The sequence below is a fragment of the Suncus etruscus genome, chromosome 10 (assembly GCF_024139225.1).
Source record: "Suncus etruscus isolate mSunEtr1 chromosome 10, mSunEtr1.pri.cur, whole genome shotgun sequence".
In the NCBI taxonomy this organism is placed as follows: Eukaryota; Metazoa; Chordata; class Mammalia; order Eulipotyphla; family Soricidae; genus Suncus; species Suncus etruscus.
The window spans coordinates 51,112,731-51,134,773 of NC_064857.1; the positions used below are offsets into that span (position 1 = coordinate 51,112,731).

At 40.0% G+C, this 22,043-nt stretch overlaps 1 protein-coding gene across 1 annotated transcript in view; it reads right to left on the bottom strand.

Moving 5' to 3' along the window:
• Positions 1–18,864: 18,864 nt before the first annotated feature.
• Positions 18,865–22,043, bottom strand: part of ATP12A (ATPase H+/K+ transporting non-gastric alpha2 subunit) — a 28,529-nt gene continuing 25,350 nt past the window's right edge. The window contains exons 18-23 of the mRNA XM_049781641.1: positions 21,188–21,311; positions 20,550–20,695; positions 19,990–20,123; positions 19,739–19,840; positions 19,278–19,369; positions 18,865–18,893 (exon numbers count right to left, since the gene is read on the bottom strand). Coding sequence (XP_049637598.1) covers positions 18,865–18,893; positions 19,278–19,369; positions 19,739–19,840; positions 19,990–20,123; positions 20,550–20,695; positions 21,188–21,311 — 627 coding nt within the window. The remainder of the gene's footprint in view (positions 18,894–19,277; positions 19,370–19,738; positions 19,841–19,989; positions 20,124–20,549; positions 20,696–21,187; positions 21,312–22,043) is intronic.

A 22,043-nucleotide genomic window follows, 5' to 3' on the forward strand; every position in this document is an offset into this window, starting at 1 on the left:
TTTCAGAAACATACCTTCACATTTAGTTTTAATATCTATTAACTGTGATTGTGTGGTTGTAATATTCTCAGCCAAGATCTTCCCTGGAATATGAACTACCTTACTGAAACTGACATGCCATGACCTGTGTTCAGAAAACTCCCCATATCTCCTCTCCTATATAATAAAAGAACAAGCATTTTATGAAGAGTTCTCAGAAGAATTCTTGCTTCTGCTTGTGTCTAATAGATGGAATATGTTACATTTTGATGATAGAATCTGCTGCTGGAAGTTTCAGAAAACAGGGAAATAAAAAATGAAGGAGTAATGTGCTAAAGGAAGATAAGAACCCTTTAGAGCCATGACAGATGAGCTGCAATGCTCTCTGTGCAGTGTTTATTGTTCTATTCTCCCTAGAAAAGAAATCCAAGTCCTCCCTCTGCTTTTGGAGGTCCACTAAACTTCCATTCCCTCAACTTTTCTCTTAAAAGCAAATGAAGCAGGGTGGGATACTACAGCAAGTAGGGCATTTGCTTTGCTTGCAGTTGACCAGGGTTTGATCCCCAGCACTCTTTGGTCCCCCAAGTAATCCCTGAGTGTAAATTCTGGAGTGATTCCTTAGCGAAATACCAGGAATATTTTTATTTGTTTGGGACCACACCTGGTAGTGCTCTGGTGTCTCTTCTGGCTCTGGGCTCAGATGGTATATGGGGACTATATGGGATAAACCAGGGATTGAAGCTGGATTGGCCATGTGCAAGGCAAATGGTCTACCCCTTTGCTAGTGCTCTGGCCCTTAATGAGGAGTATAATAAATGTTATTTACCAAGATGAAGAGGGAGGAAATGGCTGTATAGTACAGAGGTATACTATACAAACACACTTATCTTCCAATGATGCCTGTTACTTATGTAACCCTGGAGAGGTTATTTTTCTCACCTGCAAAATGAATATGTTACTCATCTCTACCACAGAGAGTTTCTTACAAGGCTCACTGGGCAGAGGACCTCCCAGTGTTTGACACACAATGGTCCAGTGGACAAAAAAGCAACAGCTAGAAGCTTACTGACCTCACACCTGAGTCTCTCAAAAAAAGGAGTTTGAATGAAGAGTTCACCAGAGAACCCTCGTAAAAAGGACTCCATCCCAGAAAAAAAGAGCAACTAAATTCTGGCCCTGATTATCTGATATCAAATGAATGGATCATTTTTCAGGCACACCGTGAGGATCCAATATGAAAGATCTGGGTAAACAGAATTCTTGCTGCACCTGAGGGACATTGACCTTCCCTGTTCCTGGTGGTGTTAATAAGTGGAAAGAATGTGGTACTGTGCCAGGTGAATGCACACATGTAAGATAAATAGTATGATAGAAAGTATGTAGCCTTCCCATAGACTTTTGTTCCTAAATGTTCATGGCCATGCCCCATCAGCATTTCCTCTGTAGGAGTGAGACCTGGAAATGAATCCTCTTTAAATTTTCTGGCTCCAAATTTCAGCTGAATCTGAATTGCCTCTTGTTGGAGGAGCAGGTAAAATGATAAGAATACAAAAGTTGGGGCTGGAGTGATAGCACAGTGGTAGGGTGTTTGTCTTGCAAGCAGGACAGACCAGCATCCCAGCCTGCCAGGAGCAAATTTTTTTTTCTTTTTGTTTTTGGGTCACACCTGGCATCGCTCAGAGGTACTCCCGGCTCTGAGCTCAGAAATCTTTCCTGGCAGGCACAGAGGACCATATGGATGCCAGGATTTAAACTACTATTCATCCTAAATTGGCTGCGTGCAAGGCAAAAGCCCTACTGCTGTGCTATCTCTCCGGCCCCTGCCAGGAGCAATTTCTGAGTGCAGAGCCAGGAGTAACCCTTGAGCACCACCGGGTGTGGCCCCCAAACCAAAACACACACACACACCCCCAAAACCCTTGAGCACCACCGGGTGTGGCCCCCAAACCAAAACACACACACACACACCCAAAACCCTTGAGCACCACCGGGTGTGGCCCCCAAACCAAAACACACACACACACACACACACACACACATACACACACACACACACACACACACACACACACACACACCAAAACAAGAAAAGAATACAGAAGTCTACTGCAGTGGCTTTTATTCCAGGCCTCATTTCTCAGAGCCTTGGCTTCCTTCCTGAAAAATGGAATTTGGTAATATGGAAGTTTATAAATTGTTATAGAACCATTCATATTCTTCCTTCCTTCCTTCCTTCCTTCCTTCCTTCCTTCCTTCCTTCCTTCCTTCCTTCCTTCCTTCCTTCCTTCCTTCCTTCCTTCCTTTCTTTCTTTCCTTCCCTTCTTTCTCTTTCTTTTTTCTTCTCATACCTGATGGTGTTGGTGTTCAGGCTTTATTCCTGTAGTTTATTCAAGCTCTTCCTGAAGGATCACTTTTGGAGGTTCTGGGGACCATATATGTGGTGTTGCAAAGTGAGGATTCTGTCTGCTGTTCTATCTCTCTGTCCCCTCAACTACTCTTGAGAACTTATTTTCTTTGTTAATACATAGAAAATCACTATGTGAAATGTTTTTGAAGAATGCTCTTTTTTAAAATGAAAAGAAATATCTTTATTCGAAGAAATATCTTTATTAAAATAGTATCTCTTAAAAAGACACACCTGCTCCTTCACTCTTTTCTTTTCTTCTTTTAATTTTACTTATATTCTAGATAGGGGCTCCTGCCTTTTTCATAGAACCATAGAACTTGACTCATTTTGATCTATCTCATATTTCTATGTCTTCCAAAAAATTGAGAAAAGAGGGCCCGGAGCAATAGCACAGCAGCGTTTGCCTTGCAAGCAGCCGATCCAGGACCAAAGGTGGTTGGTTCGAATCCCGGTGTCCCATATGGTCTCCCGTGCCTGCCAGGAGCTATTTCTGAGCAGACAGCCAGGAGTAACCCCTGAGCACCGCTGTGTGTGGCCCAAAAACCAAAAAAAAAAAAAAAATTGAGAAAAGAAAAAAGTTTGGATGGGGCCCAGAGGCCAAGCAGTCTCAGGAGCATTGAGTGGAAAAATAAAGGTCAGATCTAAATACCCAAGCTAAAGTCAACGACAACAGAATCAAGAGACCCAACAAGCTAAACACAAAATGGACCTTTTATACTGGTAGTCCTAGGGGCTAGGTGTGGGGTGCATACTGGGAACTCTGGTGGAAGGTCAGCACTGGTGGTGGGAATGGCCCTAATTCACTGTCACTAAATGCCTGAAATATAACTGTAAAAGACTTGTAATCCACAATAGTCTTAATAATAACAATAATAATAATAATAACAATAACATAAGAATGTAACGAATCAACATCATTAGACATTTTAAAAAAGTATCTATTTGTGCCAGACCTATCAGTACTCAGGGTTTACTCCTGACTATGAGATCACTCCCGGTGTGCTTAGGAAAGTATATAGGGGTGCCAGGGATCAAACCTAGGCTCACTGTGTGTAAGGCAAATACCCTACTTGTATACTATTGCTCTGGCACCTGAAATAAAGATATTTAAATTTCTCAGGAGTTCATGGATTTCTAGTGCATGAGAAAAGGTGATGCATAGTGGCTAAGAGTACAGACACTGGAGTAAAACAGGTTGGGCTTGACTCCTGGTTCTGCTATTTGACGCTAAGGATGGGTATAGTCTTTATCATCTATAAAATAAAATGTTGACGGGGCCAGAGAGATAGCATGGAGGTAAGGTGTTTGCCTTGCATGCAAAAGGATGGTGGTTCAAATCCCAGCATTCCATATGGTCCCCTGAGCCTGCCGGGGGCAATTTCTGAGCATAGAGCCAGGAGTAACCCCTGAGCACTGCAGGGTGTGACCCCAAAACCAAGAAAATAAAACAATATAAAATAAATAAAATGTTGACAATAGTATTATCTACTCTCTAATATATTCATAAGGATTAAATAACATACATAAAAGTGCTTAGATATGTGTCTGGCAGGGCTAAAGCAACAATACGGTAATTTGCCTTATACTCAGCCAACCTGGCTTTGATCCCCAGCATCCCATATGGTTCCCTGAGCCCACCATGTGTAAAGGAAGGAAGGAAGGGAGAGAGGGAAGCAGGGTGGGTGGAAGAATTATTTGGCACTAAACAAAGCAGAGGCTTTAGGACCGTGTAATCTCCTTTGTTTCTTCTCTTCAATGTCCTTCTTGTCTTTGACTTGTATATATTGAGATTTTACTTTTAGGACCAGAGAAAAAATACAGCAGGTAAGTCACTTGCCTTGCAAGTGGCCAACTCAGGTTTGATCTTCAGTAACACTCATGAACCCTAGAGTCCCACCAGGAGGAATCCATAAGAAGAGAGCACAGAACCAGGAATAACCCTGAACACAGTTTAATGTGACCCAAACTTCCCTTCTAGAAAATAAAATGTTTTATTTTATAGAACAGCTTTAGGTTTAGAATAGCTGAAGAAATTGGACAGGTCAAATCCCCACCCTACCACAGCCATGCCAGCTGCACCTACAATCCAAACTGCCACCTCACCAATTGTCTAGCTTCACTACTTCACCATGGATCTTTGCAGAGATGACAAACCAATCCAAGCTCCAAGTATGCTAATATTTGAACTGACATTTCCAGGACTTTTTTTGGAGTGTGGACACCATACACATACTTTCTCATAATTCCAGGAGCCCTGGCAGCATCCCACAAAATTCAAAATGTCAGCTACAGAGCTTGGAATTCCTAGATTGCATGACTGCATATGTGGCCATGACACAAACCCAAATTTTAATTCTATCAACCGGTAGGAACACATAAATTTATACATCAATGTGGATTCAAAGCCACCTAATGTTCAGAAACAAAATAAATAACAGAAAAGTAACTAGCAACAAATAGCTTAGTAAACCTTCTGACAATGACTTAAGGACTTCATTGTGAGGTACCATAATTTTCACAATTTTATTGCTATACTTTTATTTTACCTGTAAACAAGTAATATAAAACATGTTTTATCTGACAAGGGGGATAGTCTTGAGAATGGATGGGGATCCAGGGACAATTGTGAGGGAAGTTTACATGGGTGATGGGATTGGTCTTGGAACAAATGTATTATGACCAACTAAGTAATACATAAAGTATTTTATTTATAAAAGAATAATTTCAGGTTTATAGTGAAACAGAAGGATTTGCCACACACCCCTGCTCTCACACATGCATTTAATTCTCATCAGCATCATTGACCAGAATGGTACATTTTTGAAGGCGTGCTTAAATGGCGTTCAGAGATCTGAGGGCCATTCTCACTGATACTAGGCCAACTGAACTAATGGTTCGGTCCTGAGGATATGGTGCTGATCAGGCTTGGTGATGCTGAGGAGCCACAGAGCCACCCTAGAGTTGCAAGGAAACCTAGAGGATGATCCTGGTTGTGGCAGCCATCAAACCTAGGCCACCTTAGTCCCTATACTATCTCCTCAAACCCCATAATAATACTATTGTGTAACTAATCACCTTCACCAGTGACTTCTACAACTTGGGATTCGACTTCACCAGCATCATTTATTCTGTTGTACTATTATATATTTAGTTTTATATCAATGAATCTATATTGACACATCATAATAATATAAGTCCAGTTTTACTAAGAGCTGGACAAACATAAAATTATATATCTTTATAATATCGTCCAAACTATTATTTTTCACATTTCTTAAAAATCCTCCATGATCCATTTAGTCATAGTTCCCTCCTCCTCCTCCTGGAAATCACTAACCTTTTAATTGTCTCCATAGTTTTCTCCAGAATATCATATAGTTGGAATCATGTATGTTGCCTTCTCAGCTTGACTTTTTTCACTTGTTTATATGCATTTAAATGTCTTCCTGATATTTTAAAAATTTATTTTTGGTGATGAATAATATTCTGTTGTCTGAGTTTATTAGTTTGTTTACACTTTCTGAAGAATAACTTGGTTATTAAATGTTTGGCAGTTATGAACTAGGTTGTTTTATAAATCCCTGTGTTTTGAGTAAAAACTAGTTTTCAACTCTTTTGGGTAAATATCCCTCCCCCCAAAATACCCATGAATGTTGCACCATCTCGTAAGACTTAAGTATAGTTTTTGAGAAACTGACAAACTCTCTTCCAGATTGTTCATACCATTTTTGCATTTATACTAGCTATGAACTAGAGTTCCATTACTCTGTATCCTTGTATCTTGTGTTCCAGATTTTAGCCATTCAGAAAGGTATAAGTATCATCTTTCAATTTGTATTATCTTTGTCATGTAGAGCATATTTTTAAGTGTTTATGTCATCTAAATATCTTCTTTGTTATTATGTGTTGAATAATAGCCCTGGATGGGGCTGGATGGTGATGGGAGGGATGGACGGTGAGGCCTTTCTCCACCAGACTGGGCCACACGCCTGCAAACCCCTCCAGCTGGCAGGTCTGCAGATTCAGGATAGTGGAGAGGAAATCATTCACAGCAATCAGGTTTTAGGAGATATCAGCTTTATTCAGGGCCCTAGCCAACAGGTGTGGCTCCTATCATAACCTTTTATACTGGATTCATAATCAGCCCTGCATTCAACATGTTCCTTCTCCCTCCATCCTGCCAATTCTCTCTTGCTGAGTCTCCCTCAATCTATCCTCCAAATCCTCTTCCTGCTTCTGCAGTAAACCTTTCGTTACCTTCCAAAGACCCCTCCCTGAAATGGGCAGGTCTTAATCCTCAGGTAGGTACACAGGAAGATGGGGGTGGGTGACAATTATGGTCTTTAACCTATTAATTTTATTGATAGTGTTGGTTATACTATTAATAAATTTTCACATTATTTGGATTACATTATCAGGTAATAATTATGTACATTATTATGACTTTTCAGAGCTTCACACCTCTCCATGTATACTATTTATCACATATACCACTCTAATTCCAGTGCTGCACTATCACAGGAAGTCTCAGAACTATACATGGATCCTTATTTACAGTGACTTTGCCCAGAATTTTTCTTTGAAATCTGCTTTGAGGGGTGTTATCTAGTTTCCAGGAACTATTGCAGCTTCATCAACATCCATTTGGACCCAACTCTGTTCTACTCTTCTTTGTCTCTGAAGTTAAGTTCCCAACTCTAAAGACTAAATCTGTCAGCCATTGCTCTCTGTCCCTGATTTTTTTTTTTTTTTTGGTGGGGGAGGTAGCCTACACCCAGCAATGATCAAGGATTACTCCTGGCTCTGCACTCAGGAATTACTTATGGTGGTGTTTTGGGGACCATATGGAATGGCAGGGATCAAACACAGGTTTACTGTATGCAAGACAACTTACTTACTGTACCATCTCTTTGCTTCCTACCCCAACCCCTGATTTTAAAGGATGCCTTGTACTTGTCCTGTCTCTGTATGGAGTCTGGTATGTTTCTCACATTATTTTGCTTGTTGCTATATTTCTATCAAGCAATAAATTTTTGGAAGAATGAAGGCAAGTAGAAAAAATTTTAAAAAAAGCAGAAAGAGGACCAAATTAATTATAATACTTTCAGCCTTACAAAACGCTATTCTCCATAATATATTAATTTGTCTTCACAAAGGAATCTGTAGAGGGAATTTATATCCCATTAAAAAGAATTGAACTTTTGCCCTAAATTTCCATTAAATTTTATCTTAGAATCTCTGAACCAAGAAGAAAAAGAAGTATATCAGAATGGACTGTTGGGACATAGGAATGAGGACAAAGAAGGAAGGAACAACCTGGAGTTCTGGTCTGGAGTGGAAAAAACAGCATTAATGAAGCTAAAGTGAAAACCAGCATTAGACCAGAGCCAGAATTGGCCCACAGTTCACAGCAGGGCAACTAAAGTCATTAGCTTTGACTGTGTTGAAAAGATTTAACTGTTAAAGTTGGGCGCCTTTGAATGGAATCAAGGAAACAAAGGGTTCTTCGCCAAACGGCAGAGATTGCATGTAGCATATTTTAAAAGTGTTTATTTAAATATAAAAGAGAAGCTCTGAAAACTAAGCAGTAACCACTTATAAGAGGAATGCTTTTATTTCTAGAAAAAAAAGTAAATCTCTTTCTTTCTTTCTTTCTTTCTTTCTTTCTTTCTTTCTTTCTTTCTTTCTTTCTTTCTTTCTTTCTTTCTTTCTTTCTTTCTTTCTTTCTTTCTTTCTTTCTTTCTTTCTTTCTTTCTTTCTTTCTTTCTTTCTTTCTTTCTTTTTTTTTTTTTTTTTTGTTTTTCGGGCCACACCGTTTGTTGCTCAGGGGTTACTCCTCGCTAAGCGCTCAGAAATCACCCCTGGCTTTGGGGGACCATATGGGACACGGGGGGGGGGGTGTCGAACCGCTGTCCTTCTTGGCTAGCGCTTGCAAGGCAGACACCTTACCTCCAGTGCCACCTCGCCGGCCCCAGTAAATCTTTCTACCTATAAAGAAGAAATTATTTAATCTGAATGGCAGCTACAACCTTTTTTTTTTTAATTGTGCCTTTCCTGTGAACTTTCCATCCAATCCACTTCCCCAATCCCACCATCCTATCCTTGTCTTTATCTGAAGATACCACTTAGAATAGGGGCTCTGGGACATTTTAGTGGCTTGCATAACTTCACATTGTCAATTGGAATAAGGATTATTTTGAGGTGATGGAAACCTTCAATAAACTCTTTACTTCCTAAGTTGACATGGGAAGAACTTCTGTTTCAGAAAGAAAAAACCTTATTAGAGACATCCCCTCATCTATTTAGATGCAGATATCTCTTCTCATCTCTTTTTAAAATATCTCTTCTGCATTTCTAAGAATTGCCTTCTTTTTCCTGAATGCTCAGTCCCCACCCCTTTGCACACCTTAGGAGGATCTTTATCTTTCTTTATCCAGATGACATTTTGAGCTATACCTTTGGAGTTTCCAAAAAAAGTAAAGAATAAAATATATTTCCTTTATCCTGTTAATCTGTCTCATGTTAATTTTATTATTTTATTCATATACTTACCTAGAAGAATGAAGAGAGGAAGGAGAATTTCATCATCTCTGTTTATTGTAAAAGATGAGTTTCCAAAAGAAAATGTAAAATCATGTCTCTACAGATATAAAATAAGTATTAAAGATTGCGTGCAGCTCATTATTTAGATGAGGAACTAGGTTTGAACTGGTTCAAAGTAGCTTCAAAGCAGCACACACTTCCCTGGAATCAGGAATGTCAGAATGTGTGGACAGGAAGCAAAACTTTTCCAGGGAAGGAAGCACTCAACGAGATAGGGTTAATTTGCTTTTCTATATGGGAAGATTGTTTTGAATTGCCTTGAAGCAATTCAAAGTTACGTATCTTGGAGCTGTAAAGCAGCAGGTCTAGAGGCTGCACGTAGGTGAAGGGAGTTTTCCTTCAAAGTTTACTCTCTCTGCACCACTATATGGAAGTTCCATGAAAGTTACATGGATTCAAATTGGAGTGTCCTAGTATCCTAGTGTCCAGTGCTGCACAGTCGACCTTAAATTTCCTGTGCTCATTCAAGCTGCTTTTTAATTTTATTTTCAATTAATTTTTAAGTTTAGGCACCATACTTTACAAAGTTATTCATAGTTGAGTTTCAGGTTGGGTATACCATTCCCATCGCCAGCATAAATTTCCTTTCATAAGTTTTCTCACTTTCCCTCCCAAAATGCCTCCTTGACAGGCAAAGTTTTCATTGTTTTTATTAGTTTTGTTTTTTTGGTTTTGGTTTTTGGTTTTTGAATCACACCCAGCAGTGCTCAGGGGTTACTCCTGGTTCTACGCTCAGAAATTGCTCCCCATATGGGATGTCGGGATTTGAACCATCATCCTTCTGCATGCAAGGCAGATGTCCTACCTCCATGCTATCTTTCTGGTCCCAACAAGCACAGTTTTAAATTTGGTTATTATAGTTTGGACCTCATGCTTTTAGTTTTGTTGATTCTCTTTCTTTGGGGAGGTATACCCTGTGATGCTCAGGGGTTACTCCTGGCTCTGCACTCAGAAATCCTGGCTTGGGGACCATGTGGTATGCTGGGAGATCAAACTGTGGTCCGACCTAGGTCAAATGCATGCAAGGCAAATGCCCTACCACTGTGCCACCACTCTGGTTCCATGATTCTATGGGTCTGATATATAGTTACATAACACCTCCTCGTCACCTGTGTGTCAGAGGCCCCAGTCCCTGCCCCATGCTCTTTTCTTTGTACTTTTATCCCTTCAGTTTCTTTCCTTCCCTGTCCTCAGTTCTATAGTTCAACTTCCAGGAACACTTTGATGCCTTTTGTTCCCTTGTCTTGTTATTCTATATACCACAAATAAATGAGTTCATTTGATATTTGTCTTTGTTCTTCCTTTAACTTACTTCACTCAGCATGATATTCTGCAGTTTTATAATTAACACTCATCAATTTATAGTGAATTGTATGATTTCATTCTTTTTTGAAGCAGCATAGTATTCCATTCTGTATATAGACAACAACTTCATTATCCACTCATCTATTGTTGGACACTTAGGCTGATTCCATATCTTAGCTATAGTGCTAAACACTACAATGAATAATGGTGTGCACATTTCCTTATGAGTGAATGTTTTTTGTCCTGGGAGAATTGCTGGATCATAAGGTAACTCTATTCTTTTCTGACAAACCTCCATAAGCACAGGGATTTAACCAGACAACATTCCCATCAAAAGTGAATAATCATTTCTATTTTTTTTTACCACATTTCAATAAATTGTTCCCAATTTTAGTTATGTGCTATTCTAGCTAGTATAAATGCCTTATTGTCATTTTGATTTGAATTTCCATGACAATAAATGATGATGAACATTTTTTCATATGATTATATCTGTTTTCTTCAGAGACATGTCTATTCATTTCCTCTCTCCAAGATTCACACTATTGAGAACATGAAGGAGATAATGTTTTAAAAGTTAGCCCAGCACCTACGTATTAAATAAATATTAGCTGTCGTTATTGTCCTTTAAGGGACATCAAACTGCACCACTTGGCAGCAGAATGTATGAATATAGATATCTTTGAATGTAGAGTCAGAAACACTCTGACATTGTTCAGCTAGATACCTTTCACTCTATTTTCAAAGTCTTACAGAAAGTAGGTATTTCAATAGATCTTCTCTTTCTCATATTCCCCATGGTTGTTTAGGGAAGCTGGTGGCTATCTTAGGAGTCTTGTTGTAATAGCCTTGTGTCATTTGTACATAACCTTCCTTACCTAATTTATGCATGGAATTCTGTTTATTCAGTTGAAGTGTGTACACAGACACATAGTCAAGCACATGATGGTCTCCCATCTGTTACCAACTGCTGGGCTTAACTTAGTTCTCTTCCTTCTCTATCTATCTGGTTGTGCTGCACCTTCCTGCCTTTTACAAAGTAGCCAACAATAATGCTAACATGGAAACTGGACTAAGGTACTGACTCTTTGAATAATCTTCAATTACTTGGCATTGTATCTATAATGAAACACGGCTTCCTTCACATAGTCTGTAAACCCCAAAATGAGATTTCTGTCTATGTCCCCAGCTGCCTGATGATTTATGTTCCTACTGCTCCTCACTGTCTGTCACCATCTCTTCCTGAAATTCTGTTTTCTCTGACCCTGGCTGTTCTTTCTGAACCTTATTCTCATATAGGCCTTTTCTCAGTTTATCATTTAAAGTAGGTTCACAGCATTGAAGATACAAAATCTTATTTTGTGTTTAAATGTTAAAATGTCTTTGAATGTGAAAAATTATTATCAATTTATAATGTTTTGATCCCCATTGAGTCTAATTTGTGTGTGTGTGTGTGTGTGTGTGTGTGTGTGTGTGTGTGTGTGTCCTGCTTCTGGCTTTACTCAGGAAATATTCCTAACAGATTCAGGGAGTCATATGGTGTTGGATTTCAACTATGGAAATGTGATATGGTACATGGTCATGTTAAGGCAAAGTGCTCTATCCACTATCTCTTTCCCCATCACCCTCTGAGACTTGATAGACATAGAACTATTTGTACTAAGGGTCATTCTAGGTCCTATGGATAGTCAAGAAAAACTTTTACTATCATTTATGTAGAATAACTGTTGGAAAATAAGTCAGATGTAGATTTATCTCTAGAAACAATCACAAAAATCTATTTATATGTCAGGGAAAATGTTGCAACCCATCTTATTTTTTAAATAATACTTTATTTAAGCAACATGGTTACAAAAATGTTTGTAGTTGGATTTCAGTTATTGAAAGTACACCACCCTTCACCAGTGTAACTTTATCTCGCACCAATGTTCCCCATTTCCCTCCTACCCACCCCTTGCTTATCTTTGGGACAGGTGTTCTATTTCTCTCTCTTACTATCTTTGTCATGGTAGTTATTAGTGCAGTTATTTCTCTAACTCCCTCACCACTCTTTTGTGGTAAGCTTCACATCATGGGGCTGATCCTTATAGCCCTCATCTCTATTATCTCCGGGTATTATTACCATCCTGTTTTTATTGTGTTACATCATGCAGATGAGTGAGACTATTCTTTGTCTATCTCTCTCCCTCTTATTTTACTCAGCATAATAGTTTCCATGTCCATCCATATATAGGAAAATTTCATGACTTCATTTTACCTAACAGCTGCATAGTATTCCATTCTGTAGTTGTACCACTATTTCTTTAGCTATCCATCTGTTTTTGGGTACCTAGGTTATTTCCAAATTCTGGCTATTGTAAATAGCACAGCAATAAACACAGGAGTGAAGAGGGCATTTTTGCATTGTATTTTTGTGTTCCTAGCATATATTCCTAGGAGTGGTATAACTGGATCATATGGGAGCTCAATTTCCAGTTTCTTGGAAAAATCTCCATATTGTTTTCCAGAAAGGTTGGACTAGACGGCATTCTCACCAGCAGTGAGTGAGAATTCTTTCTCACTTCATCCATGCCAGCACTGGTTGTTCTTGTTCTTTGTGATATTGATTTGATTTGCATCTCCTTGATTATTAGTGTTGTGGAGCATTTTTTTCATAAACCTCTTGACTATCTGTATTTCTTCTTTGAGATAATGTCTGTTCATTTCTTCTTCCCCATTTTTGGGGGGTCCATACCTGATGATGCTCAGGGGTTACTTCTGATTATGTAAATCGCTATTGGCTCGGGAACCATATGGGACACTGGGGATCGAACTGCAGTTCGTCCAAGGTCAGCCGTGTGCAAAACAAATGCCTTATCACTGTGCCACTGCTCCAGCCCTCTTCTCCCCATTTTTTTGATGGGGTTAGATGTTTTGTTAAATTTTTTTGTTAAATCTTTTTTGTTAAATTTTTTTTTTAAATTAACCAGTTTCTTTCTTTTTTTTTTTTTTCTTTTTTTGGTTTTTGGGCCACACCCTGTGACACTCAGGGGTTACTCCTGGCTATGCGCTCAGAAGTTGCTCCTGGCTTCTTGGGGGACCATATGGGACGCCGGGGGATCGAACCGCGGTCCGTCCTAGGCTAGCGCAGGCAAGGCAGGCACCTTACCTCCAGCGCCACCGCCCGGCCCCCTTTTGTTAAATTTTTGTATATTTTTCCCCCTGAGAAGTATTTATGCTTTAGGTGGTTTAATATTCCCCCAAAAAAGCTCTCTGATATGATTTTCCCCAATTTTTATTAGGGATTTACCTAATTTACTGTGATTTACCAAGTTTTTCATTATACAGTCATTTTAGGCAATAAATGTTCAAACACAAATACCGTTACCAGTATGACCTTCCCTTCACCAGTATCTTCAATTTCTTACCCACTTTATTAGCTTGCCTCCATACAGGTACAAATCTACTTCATATTGTTTGTTACAAATTAAGTTAGATGGAATTATCAAAACTTAGATCAATAAGGAACAGTTTGAGGGTCAAGCAGTAGGGCATTTGCCTGACACACAGCTGATCCAGGATGGACTCTGGTTTGAATCCCAGCATTCCATATAGTTCCCTGTGCTTGCCAGAAGCTATTTCTGAGTGCAGAGCCAGGAGTAATTCCTGAGTGCTGCTGGTGTAACTCAAAAACAAAAACAAAAAAGATCAGTTTGAAATTATTGTTATATCTCTCCATGATGTTACTAAAGTCAGTTACTGGGCTATGGTTGGTGTTAGTAGAGCCCTCTGTGTTATTTTTTTAGGCTCACTGAGCTTTGTATATTTTTATATAACTTTATCATCGGATTTTCTGTGATATTTCTGGACTGACACTATCATAAAATGTGGCTGTGCAGCCCAGGACATATAGATCTGAAACAAATTTTGTGAATTGGTAGTTTGATAAGGTTAAGTCATAGTAGTGGCCTTTTCTAATGGATTGTGGAAGGTGTGGTGTTGGGCTGCTACAGTTCATACACAACATTGGAATCTGCTCCTGCTCCTTTCTTTCTGAGAATGCCACAAACTTATTATCATGGACCAGGCTACCTGGGAAGTATCAGTGGCTATTAATTTCTTTTGGAGCTTGGTGGAGGAGCCAGGCTGTTTTTCTGTTGGGAAGATGGTGATTGGGGTTGGGGGTTCTGCTATGGGGCTTTATTGCCTTATTCATCCTACAAGTATATATAGTTACTTAATATTCCCATTAAATTTATAGGAATTGCTTAAAGAAAGTCACTTGTATGGGTAGTCCTCAAAAAAATTGAGCTTCCATATGATCTAGCAATACCTCTCCTAGGGCTATACCCTCAGGAACTCAAAAACGCCATACAGAAAAGCCCTCCTCATTCCTATATTCATCACAGGGCTATTTTCAGAATCTGGAAATCACCCAAGTTTTCTAGATATATGTGTAGCTATAGAAACTGTGGTACATCTATACAAAGGAATACTATGCACCTGTTAGGAAAATAAAATGATAAAGTTTGGTTATACATGGACAGATATGGAGACTATTATGTTGAGTGAAATGAGTCAGAAGGAGAAGGATAGACATAGTATAAGCTCATTCATTTTGTGATATATATTAAAAATAAAGGATAATATGATGATAATATCCAGATAAAATATAGATGAGGATAAGGAGGACCAGTCCATGGTAGGAAGCTATTACAAAAAGTGGTGAATGCAATTATGGTAGTGAATGACCCACTGTGATAATGATGGTTGAAACTGATCATTCTGAACAAGAACTAGGTGCTTGAAAGGGGGTAAAGTGGTATACATGGTACTCCTTCATTAATGATAGTGCAAATCACAGTGTTCCAAAGGATGAGAGAAAGAGAGATAGAGAGGGAGAAAGAGAGAGGGAGAGAGAAAGAGAGAGAGAACCTGTCCAGAGGCAGGCCTGGGAGTGTGCGTGGAAGTGAAACTGAGAACATTGGTGACAGGAAATATGCTCTAGTGAAGATTGGTGTACATTCTACATATTGACACTGAACCATGAACAATTTTATAACCACAGTGCTTAAATAAAATAATTATATAACATTTTCTTTTTATTTATTTATTTATTTATTTATTTATTTATTTATTTATTTATTTATTTATTTATATTTTGGTTTTTGGATCACATAAGGTGGCGCTCAGGGGTTACTCCTGGTTCTATGCTCAGAAATTGCTCCTGGCAGGCTCAGGGGACCATAGGGGATGCCAGGATTCAAACCACTGTCCTTCTGCATGTAAGGCAAATGCCTTACCTCCATACTATCTCTCCAGCCCCTATATAACATTTTCAATTAAAAAATTTAAAAAGATAGTCTCTTGTACACTTTATAAATATTTTATAGTTTTTTGTTAGTAAAAATAAGTATTCACAAATATGAATGTATTCTAAATTGTTAGATCACACCCTGCTTTCACCCAATACAAAGGTGTTCCCCAACTTTCTAGTTTCTTTTCATCTATTCTTTGATATGTAAATGTTCACCTAGATGGAAGTAGCTTGATATAAAGCACTTTTGTCATTCACTTAACCCTGCTCCCCCATTTGGTAAATAGAGATTTCGGTTTGGCTTGGCTTCTCCATATCCACCTTCTATGGTAGGTTGCTGAGACTGCCTGGAATGAAAAGACCTTTGGTAGCTGGGCCAGAATCTGGGTGGGGGACCCGCTTATCTTTCTGCTGTTGGTCCCCCTCCAGTGGGGCTTTCTTTTTGACTTCTACTCCATAAGCTTGATAAGCTGCTGCAAGTTGGGGGCTGAGGACCTCTCACAAAGCACCTTAGGTAGAAGAAAGGTGGTGAATACATCACTACTGGGAAGGCACCCTTCCCCTCTTGGAGCATGTGTGAGAATCTTTAGGGAGCCCAGCACCTACAGGTCAGAGCAAGAAAGGCAGGTAGATGAGCCAGAGCAACATGAAGCTGTTCAGAAGGGGCCATGTACACCAATGTTTCAGTAAAAGGCATAGCACATTCATTCCAATGTGATAGGGTCATCATGGTGATTATCCACCAGAGGGTCAAGTCATTCACCATTGTTTCTCGGTCACTGTTCAGGCGCCAGTTGTGAAATCATCCTTGTGCCATATTCTCAACCCAGGGTGAATGGGTCTGAAGCAGGGTAGCCATGAAGAATTAATAAACCAAGCCAGTCAGGAGAAAATCATGGAGTCAATTGGCTTCTCACTTTGTGGTCCCACTCTGCATGCACACACCAAGCCAAACAGAAACTTCTTTATTTACCAACGAGGAGGGGGAGATTTGAGAGAGTATATATATATATATATCAAGCTATTTCAGTGTAGGTGGTCATTTACACATCAATAGAATAGGTGAGAAGGAAAGAAGAAGTTGGGGAATGCCTTCGTTCTGGGTAAGAGCAGGGTGATTTCTGCTATAAAGGGGCATCTATTTATATTTAGTTCATTTCAAACTTAAACCACCCCCAAATTCAACACTTTATAGTTTTGGGATCTATTTATATCTTCTGCTGATTCTGGCAGGATCAAAACTTGCCAATTGTCACACCCCCAAGACTGTCATATCTCACACCAAGACTGCCTGGCAGTTCAGAGTGAGAAAAATGATTTTTAGAAGAGGCTGAGAACATTTCATTGTTGTTTCTAACAGATAATGAAGACACTGTATGGAAGCAATATAATGTTAATTGTGGCTGAAAATATAGGCTAGCAACCTTGATGAAAACAACTTGTTTCTTAGTTTAATTTAAATATACACCTTGCAATGGTATATAAGAGTCCATTTATATAAAGTCACAAAGATAGTCCAGCACCTCTTAGTGGTGATAGTACAGTAGTAGAGCATTTGCCTTGCATGCAGCTGACCCAGGATGGACTCCAGTTTGATTCCTGGCAGCCCATATCGTCCTCTGAGCCTGCCAAGAGTGATTTCTTAGAGCAGAGCCAAGAGTACCCCCGAGCACCAGGTATGGTCCAAAACCAAAGTAAACAACAGCAACAAATAAAAGTAACCCTTGAACAAAGGATATATAGTGCTAAATCTGTTTTCCTCTTTAAGAGATCCCAATCTAAAGTCACTGGCAACGGAAAGATCTTGTTTTGATGAAGAATGGAGAAGAGGGGCTGGAGTAGGCCACAGAATGGAGAAGTTCCACCCAGTGTCAATATCGGGTTCAGTTAATGAATCTGTGCTGAGTGTGCAGATGCTAAAATATCATCTTCCATAACAGGTGTCTTGTTAAACACAGAATTAAAAGTCATCCTCCTTGATTCCAGATTGGAGCAGAAACTCAGGGTAGAGTCAGGGTTTCTTATTAAAGTAACATTCAGAAAGTTAAGTATCATGTTTTTATACTTTCCACAAAAATGAAACCATATCTCTTTTAGATGTGCCCTTTATGCATTATATTTTATAAAACCTTGAGTAAATGAGAATTCCATATGATTTTATAAAATTACTTTTATTTTAAAAATGAGCCCTCTTTGGGGCTATCAACATGGATATACGTCTCACACATGAATAAACCTAGGTTAAGCATGAAACACAGTCAATTAAGTTATAACAGATAACTCAGTTATCTGAGTCTGAATGGTGCACATAAATTTATTTACAAGAAAGAAATATCCCTGCTTTAAGCCACAGTGCTTTCCTCCCAAGGTAAAATTCTAACAAAAACCTACTTGGGTTAATTATGCAATCATAGTTGAGAATGGACCTCAGTTTTGAGGATCTGGGGTGGGAATGTGGTTGGAAGGCAATGTAGGAGGGCCTGAGGGAGGCCCAGAAAACTCCCAGGGAGGAGAGAGCTAGGTAGCCAGATGATAAGGGCTTTTAAGAAGCTTCCAAGATATAACTTATGTTGTCATGTTGCAGTGATAAAAATCTGTCATTGTTTCCATTTCTTGCAAAACATCTGGCATGAAGATATCTTTTCTGGGAATTCCTAGAGTTTTAGGAAGATCACTATACTCCTAAGAAGGTTTGTATTGGGGATTTGTCTGATCCTATGTAGAGTGCAAGAGTAGGGAATATACAGCAGATGTGTGTTTAACACAATGGAGCCTTATTAACATATAAACAGATCATTCCTTTTTTCCCATAAGGATATTAGATTCTTGTTTGTTTTTTGTGCCACACCCAGTGATGCTCAAGAGTTTGACTCTGTACTCAGACATCTCTCCTGGCACTGCTCGGGGGACCATATGGGTTGTTGGGGATTAACTGGGGTTAGTCACATGCAAGGCATGCTCTACCCACTGTAATATTGCTCTGGCCCTAAATAGATCATTCTTCCCTTGACAGAATTACCTTGACACTGATATGTTTTAAGCATAAACATGAAAAAAACATGAAAATCAAGTATAAGCAGTCAAATCTTTGCTTTAAAGTACAAACCAACTGTGAACATCTATGAAAAACATCTTTCTTTTGTTTGTATCTTGATTAAAAAAATAGATACATCAAATGCAGCATTGTGTTTTTGTTTCAGAGGCCACCTCCTTGCCAGATGATGAAGAGCATCAACCCCATCAAGTGGTTGAAAGACTTGGAAAGCCGGGTATCTTAATAATACATATTCTTGTCCCACCAGCCTGTAAGCAATGGAATTAGAAATGTGAATTAGAAATGGAGAGTCTACTGATAAAGGGATGAACACTATATGACTGAAACTAAATCATCAACAGCTATTAAACTTTGTATCTCATGGAGATTCAATATTTTTAATTGAAAAAGAAATGGAGAGTATTAAAGTAGATAGATTCTCAAAACCAAATTACTACTTAGGACTGGAGAGATAAGACAGTTGGTAGGGTACTTGTCTTGTATGGCCAGCCCAACCTGGATTTGATCCCAGGTACCCCATATATTTCCCAAGTTCTACTAGGAATGATCTCAGAAGTAATACCTGAGTACTGATCAATGTAGCTCCCTCCCCACCATCCCCATGGGGAAAAAAAACCCAAATTACTACTTACTTCCTGGGTAGAGTCTAATGAAAAGTTTTCGCACTTCATCATACACCCAAATCAGGGTGGCATGTGGCACAGCCACAAACCAGTACTGAGGCCTGGAAGGAGAAGAGATGGAGGTAAGTCCCAGTGTAGCCAGAGGGAAGGCCCCACCCCCAACCAACAGACAGATCTTTCCCTGCATCATCTAAAGAACAAAAAGTCATTAGACCACACAATGGACATCTGGTCTGCTTCTTACAGAACCTAAACTGTGACCATTAGAAGCAACATCTGTCTTTGAAGTCACCTTTGAATGAGGGTGAAGTTCTAAAAATCATGTTTCCTTCTCTGGGAAAGTCTCTGGCTTACAGGGAGAAGATTCAGTTTTATTTCTTAGAAGACTTAAGTAAAAGGATTCACAAGATCCTAATGCTTATCTCTGCTGTGCTACCTCATAAGGAAACTGCCATTGAGGAGGGACTCACCTGAGCATGGTGAAATTGAGGGCATTGATGCTTCCCAGGCCATAGGATAGGATCAAGGCAATGATGATTTGAGAGGCAATCCCTACCCAGATGACTTTATTTCTATAAAACAGAGAAAAGCGAACTAGATTCTAAATTCTGAGGCTACTGGAACCACTATCTGGTGGATTCAATGCTTCACGCAGCCCTTCCCATTAGGGCACCAAGCCCAGGTTGAACCATGAACATGAACATGTCGGCTGTGACAGTACCTGAAGAGGCCCTGCTGGAAGATGGAATTTCTCCGAGTTTTTCTGATGATCAGATCGGCTATTTGCTGAATCATGATGCCAACAAAGAAAGCAGTGTAACCTGTCCATTCTAGGTATTTCCTTTGGTACCTTGTCTGTTCATTGGCAGAAAAAAGAAGTTGTGAGGCCCAAGATCTGGATCTCAAGGAGCTTCCATGCAGTTCTGTGTATAATTACTTTGTTTCTCAACATCACTGATATTGCCAGAGGATTACCTCCTTGCTTTTGAAAAGGAAACTCCATCCTGTCCCTTTTGGGGATAGATGCCAATCTAGCTGGTTAGACCCAAGAGTGTAGAACAGTGAGCCCAGGTTCTTAATTTGATAACACGAGGTGTAATCCTGGTAAGAAACTAACTATTTTAACCCACTTCCCTAGAGCTCCAAAGCCCTGCTCACAGAGACAATCCTTCTGAGCTCCCATCTCTTGAAGCCCTCAAGGGGGAGGAAAATTCTGCATCACCAGAGAAAGACAGAGATGGGAGGGATATACTAAGCGCAAGAATAGAACCCCTCTCTTACCCATTCTTGTCCATAGCTGTCTTCCAAATCATTCACATGGTCCTTCTCCCACTCTACCCGCAAGTGAAGGAGGGAACTGGGCCAGAAGCCTTCCTGTGCGTAGACAGTGAAATATACTACAAAGGCTCCCAGGGCTTGCATGAGACCTGAGAAACCAGAGAGATCAGGGAACAGGTTGATAATAACTTCAGAAAAGCCTGTCCTCACTTTCCACCACCCACCCTATCACATTAGAAAACCTTGTTCTCAGGCGGGGGGTGGTTTAGGGAGGAGGGAGATTTGGGACATTGGTGATGGGAATGTTGCACTGGTGAAGGGGGGGTGGTGTTCTTTACATGACTGAAACCTAACCATACTCATGTTTGTAATCAAGGTGTTTAAATAAAGATATTAAAAAAACTTGTTCTTTGGGCTGGAGCAATAGTACAGCATAGGGTGTTTGCCTTACACAAGGGCAACCCTGGACAGATCCAGGTTTGATTCGCGGCATTCCATATGGTCCCCTGAGCCTGCTAAGAGCAATTTCTGAGCAAAGAGTCAGGTATGACCAGCCCCCCCACCAAAAAAAAAGAAAACCTTGTTCTGACCATGACAAGAGGTGACTGTGTGTGGTCCTGTGGGATATGTTAGATACATACCTATGTGTAGGTAAGAGTAAATGGCAAGTGGCTTATTAACAAGTCTGTCCCTCTTCTTGTGACGAGGCTTCCTGTTCATGATGTCACTTTCTGCTTTCTCGTAAGCCAACGCAATGGAGGGAATCTGAGGGGAAAAACCGGAAAGTCTGACTTTGCCTAGGAGACTCTGCTGACAACATGGCTACAGCAGGGGCCTAGCATGGAGGTTGGATCTGGGTGGTGGTAGGTGACATGGAACTGGTCTGTCTAAGTGGTAGACATTGGCAGGAAAAATCAACTGGTCAGGTTCTATTGGTAGAGCACATGCATTGCATTTGTGAGGCCCAGTCAGAGCTGCAGCCCACATGGTCCCCAATCACCACTATCTCTCCCTCCCTCTCTCCCTTCCTTCATCCCTCCCTCTTTCCCTTCCTCACTACATCCCTCATTTCCTTCCTTCTCTCCCTCCTTCCCTCCCTTCTTTCCTTCATATCTCCCTCACTTCCACCCTCCCTCCTTCCCTCCCTTCTTTCCTTCATATCTCCCTCCCTCACTTCCACCCTCCCTCCATCACTTCCACCCTCCCTCCCTCTCTTACTCCCTCCTTCCTTATTTCCTTCCCTCCTTTCTCATTCCTTCCTTCCTTTTCTCCTTCCCTTCCTCCTTCCTTCTTTCCTTTTCTCCTTCCTTCCTTTTCTCCTCTTCTCCCTCCTTCATTCTCCCCTTCCTTCCTTCCTTCCTTCCTTCCTTCCTTCCTTCCTTCCTTCCTTCCTTCCTTCCTTCCTTCCTTCCTTCCTTCCTTCCTTCCTTCCTTCCTTCCATCCATCGCTCTTGTGTTGAGAATCATATCCAGGACTTCATATACAAGGCAACTACT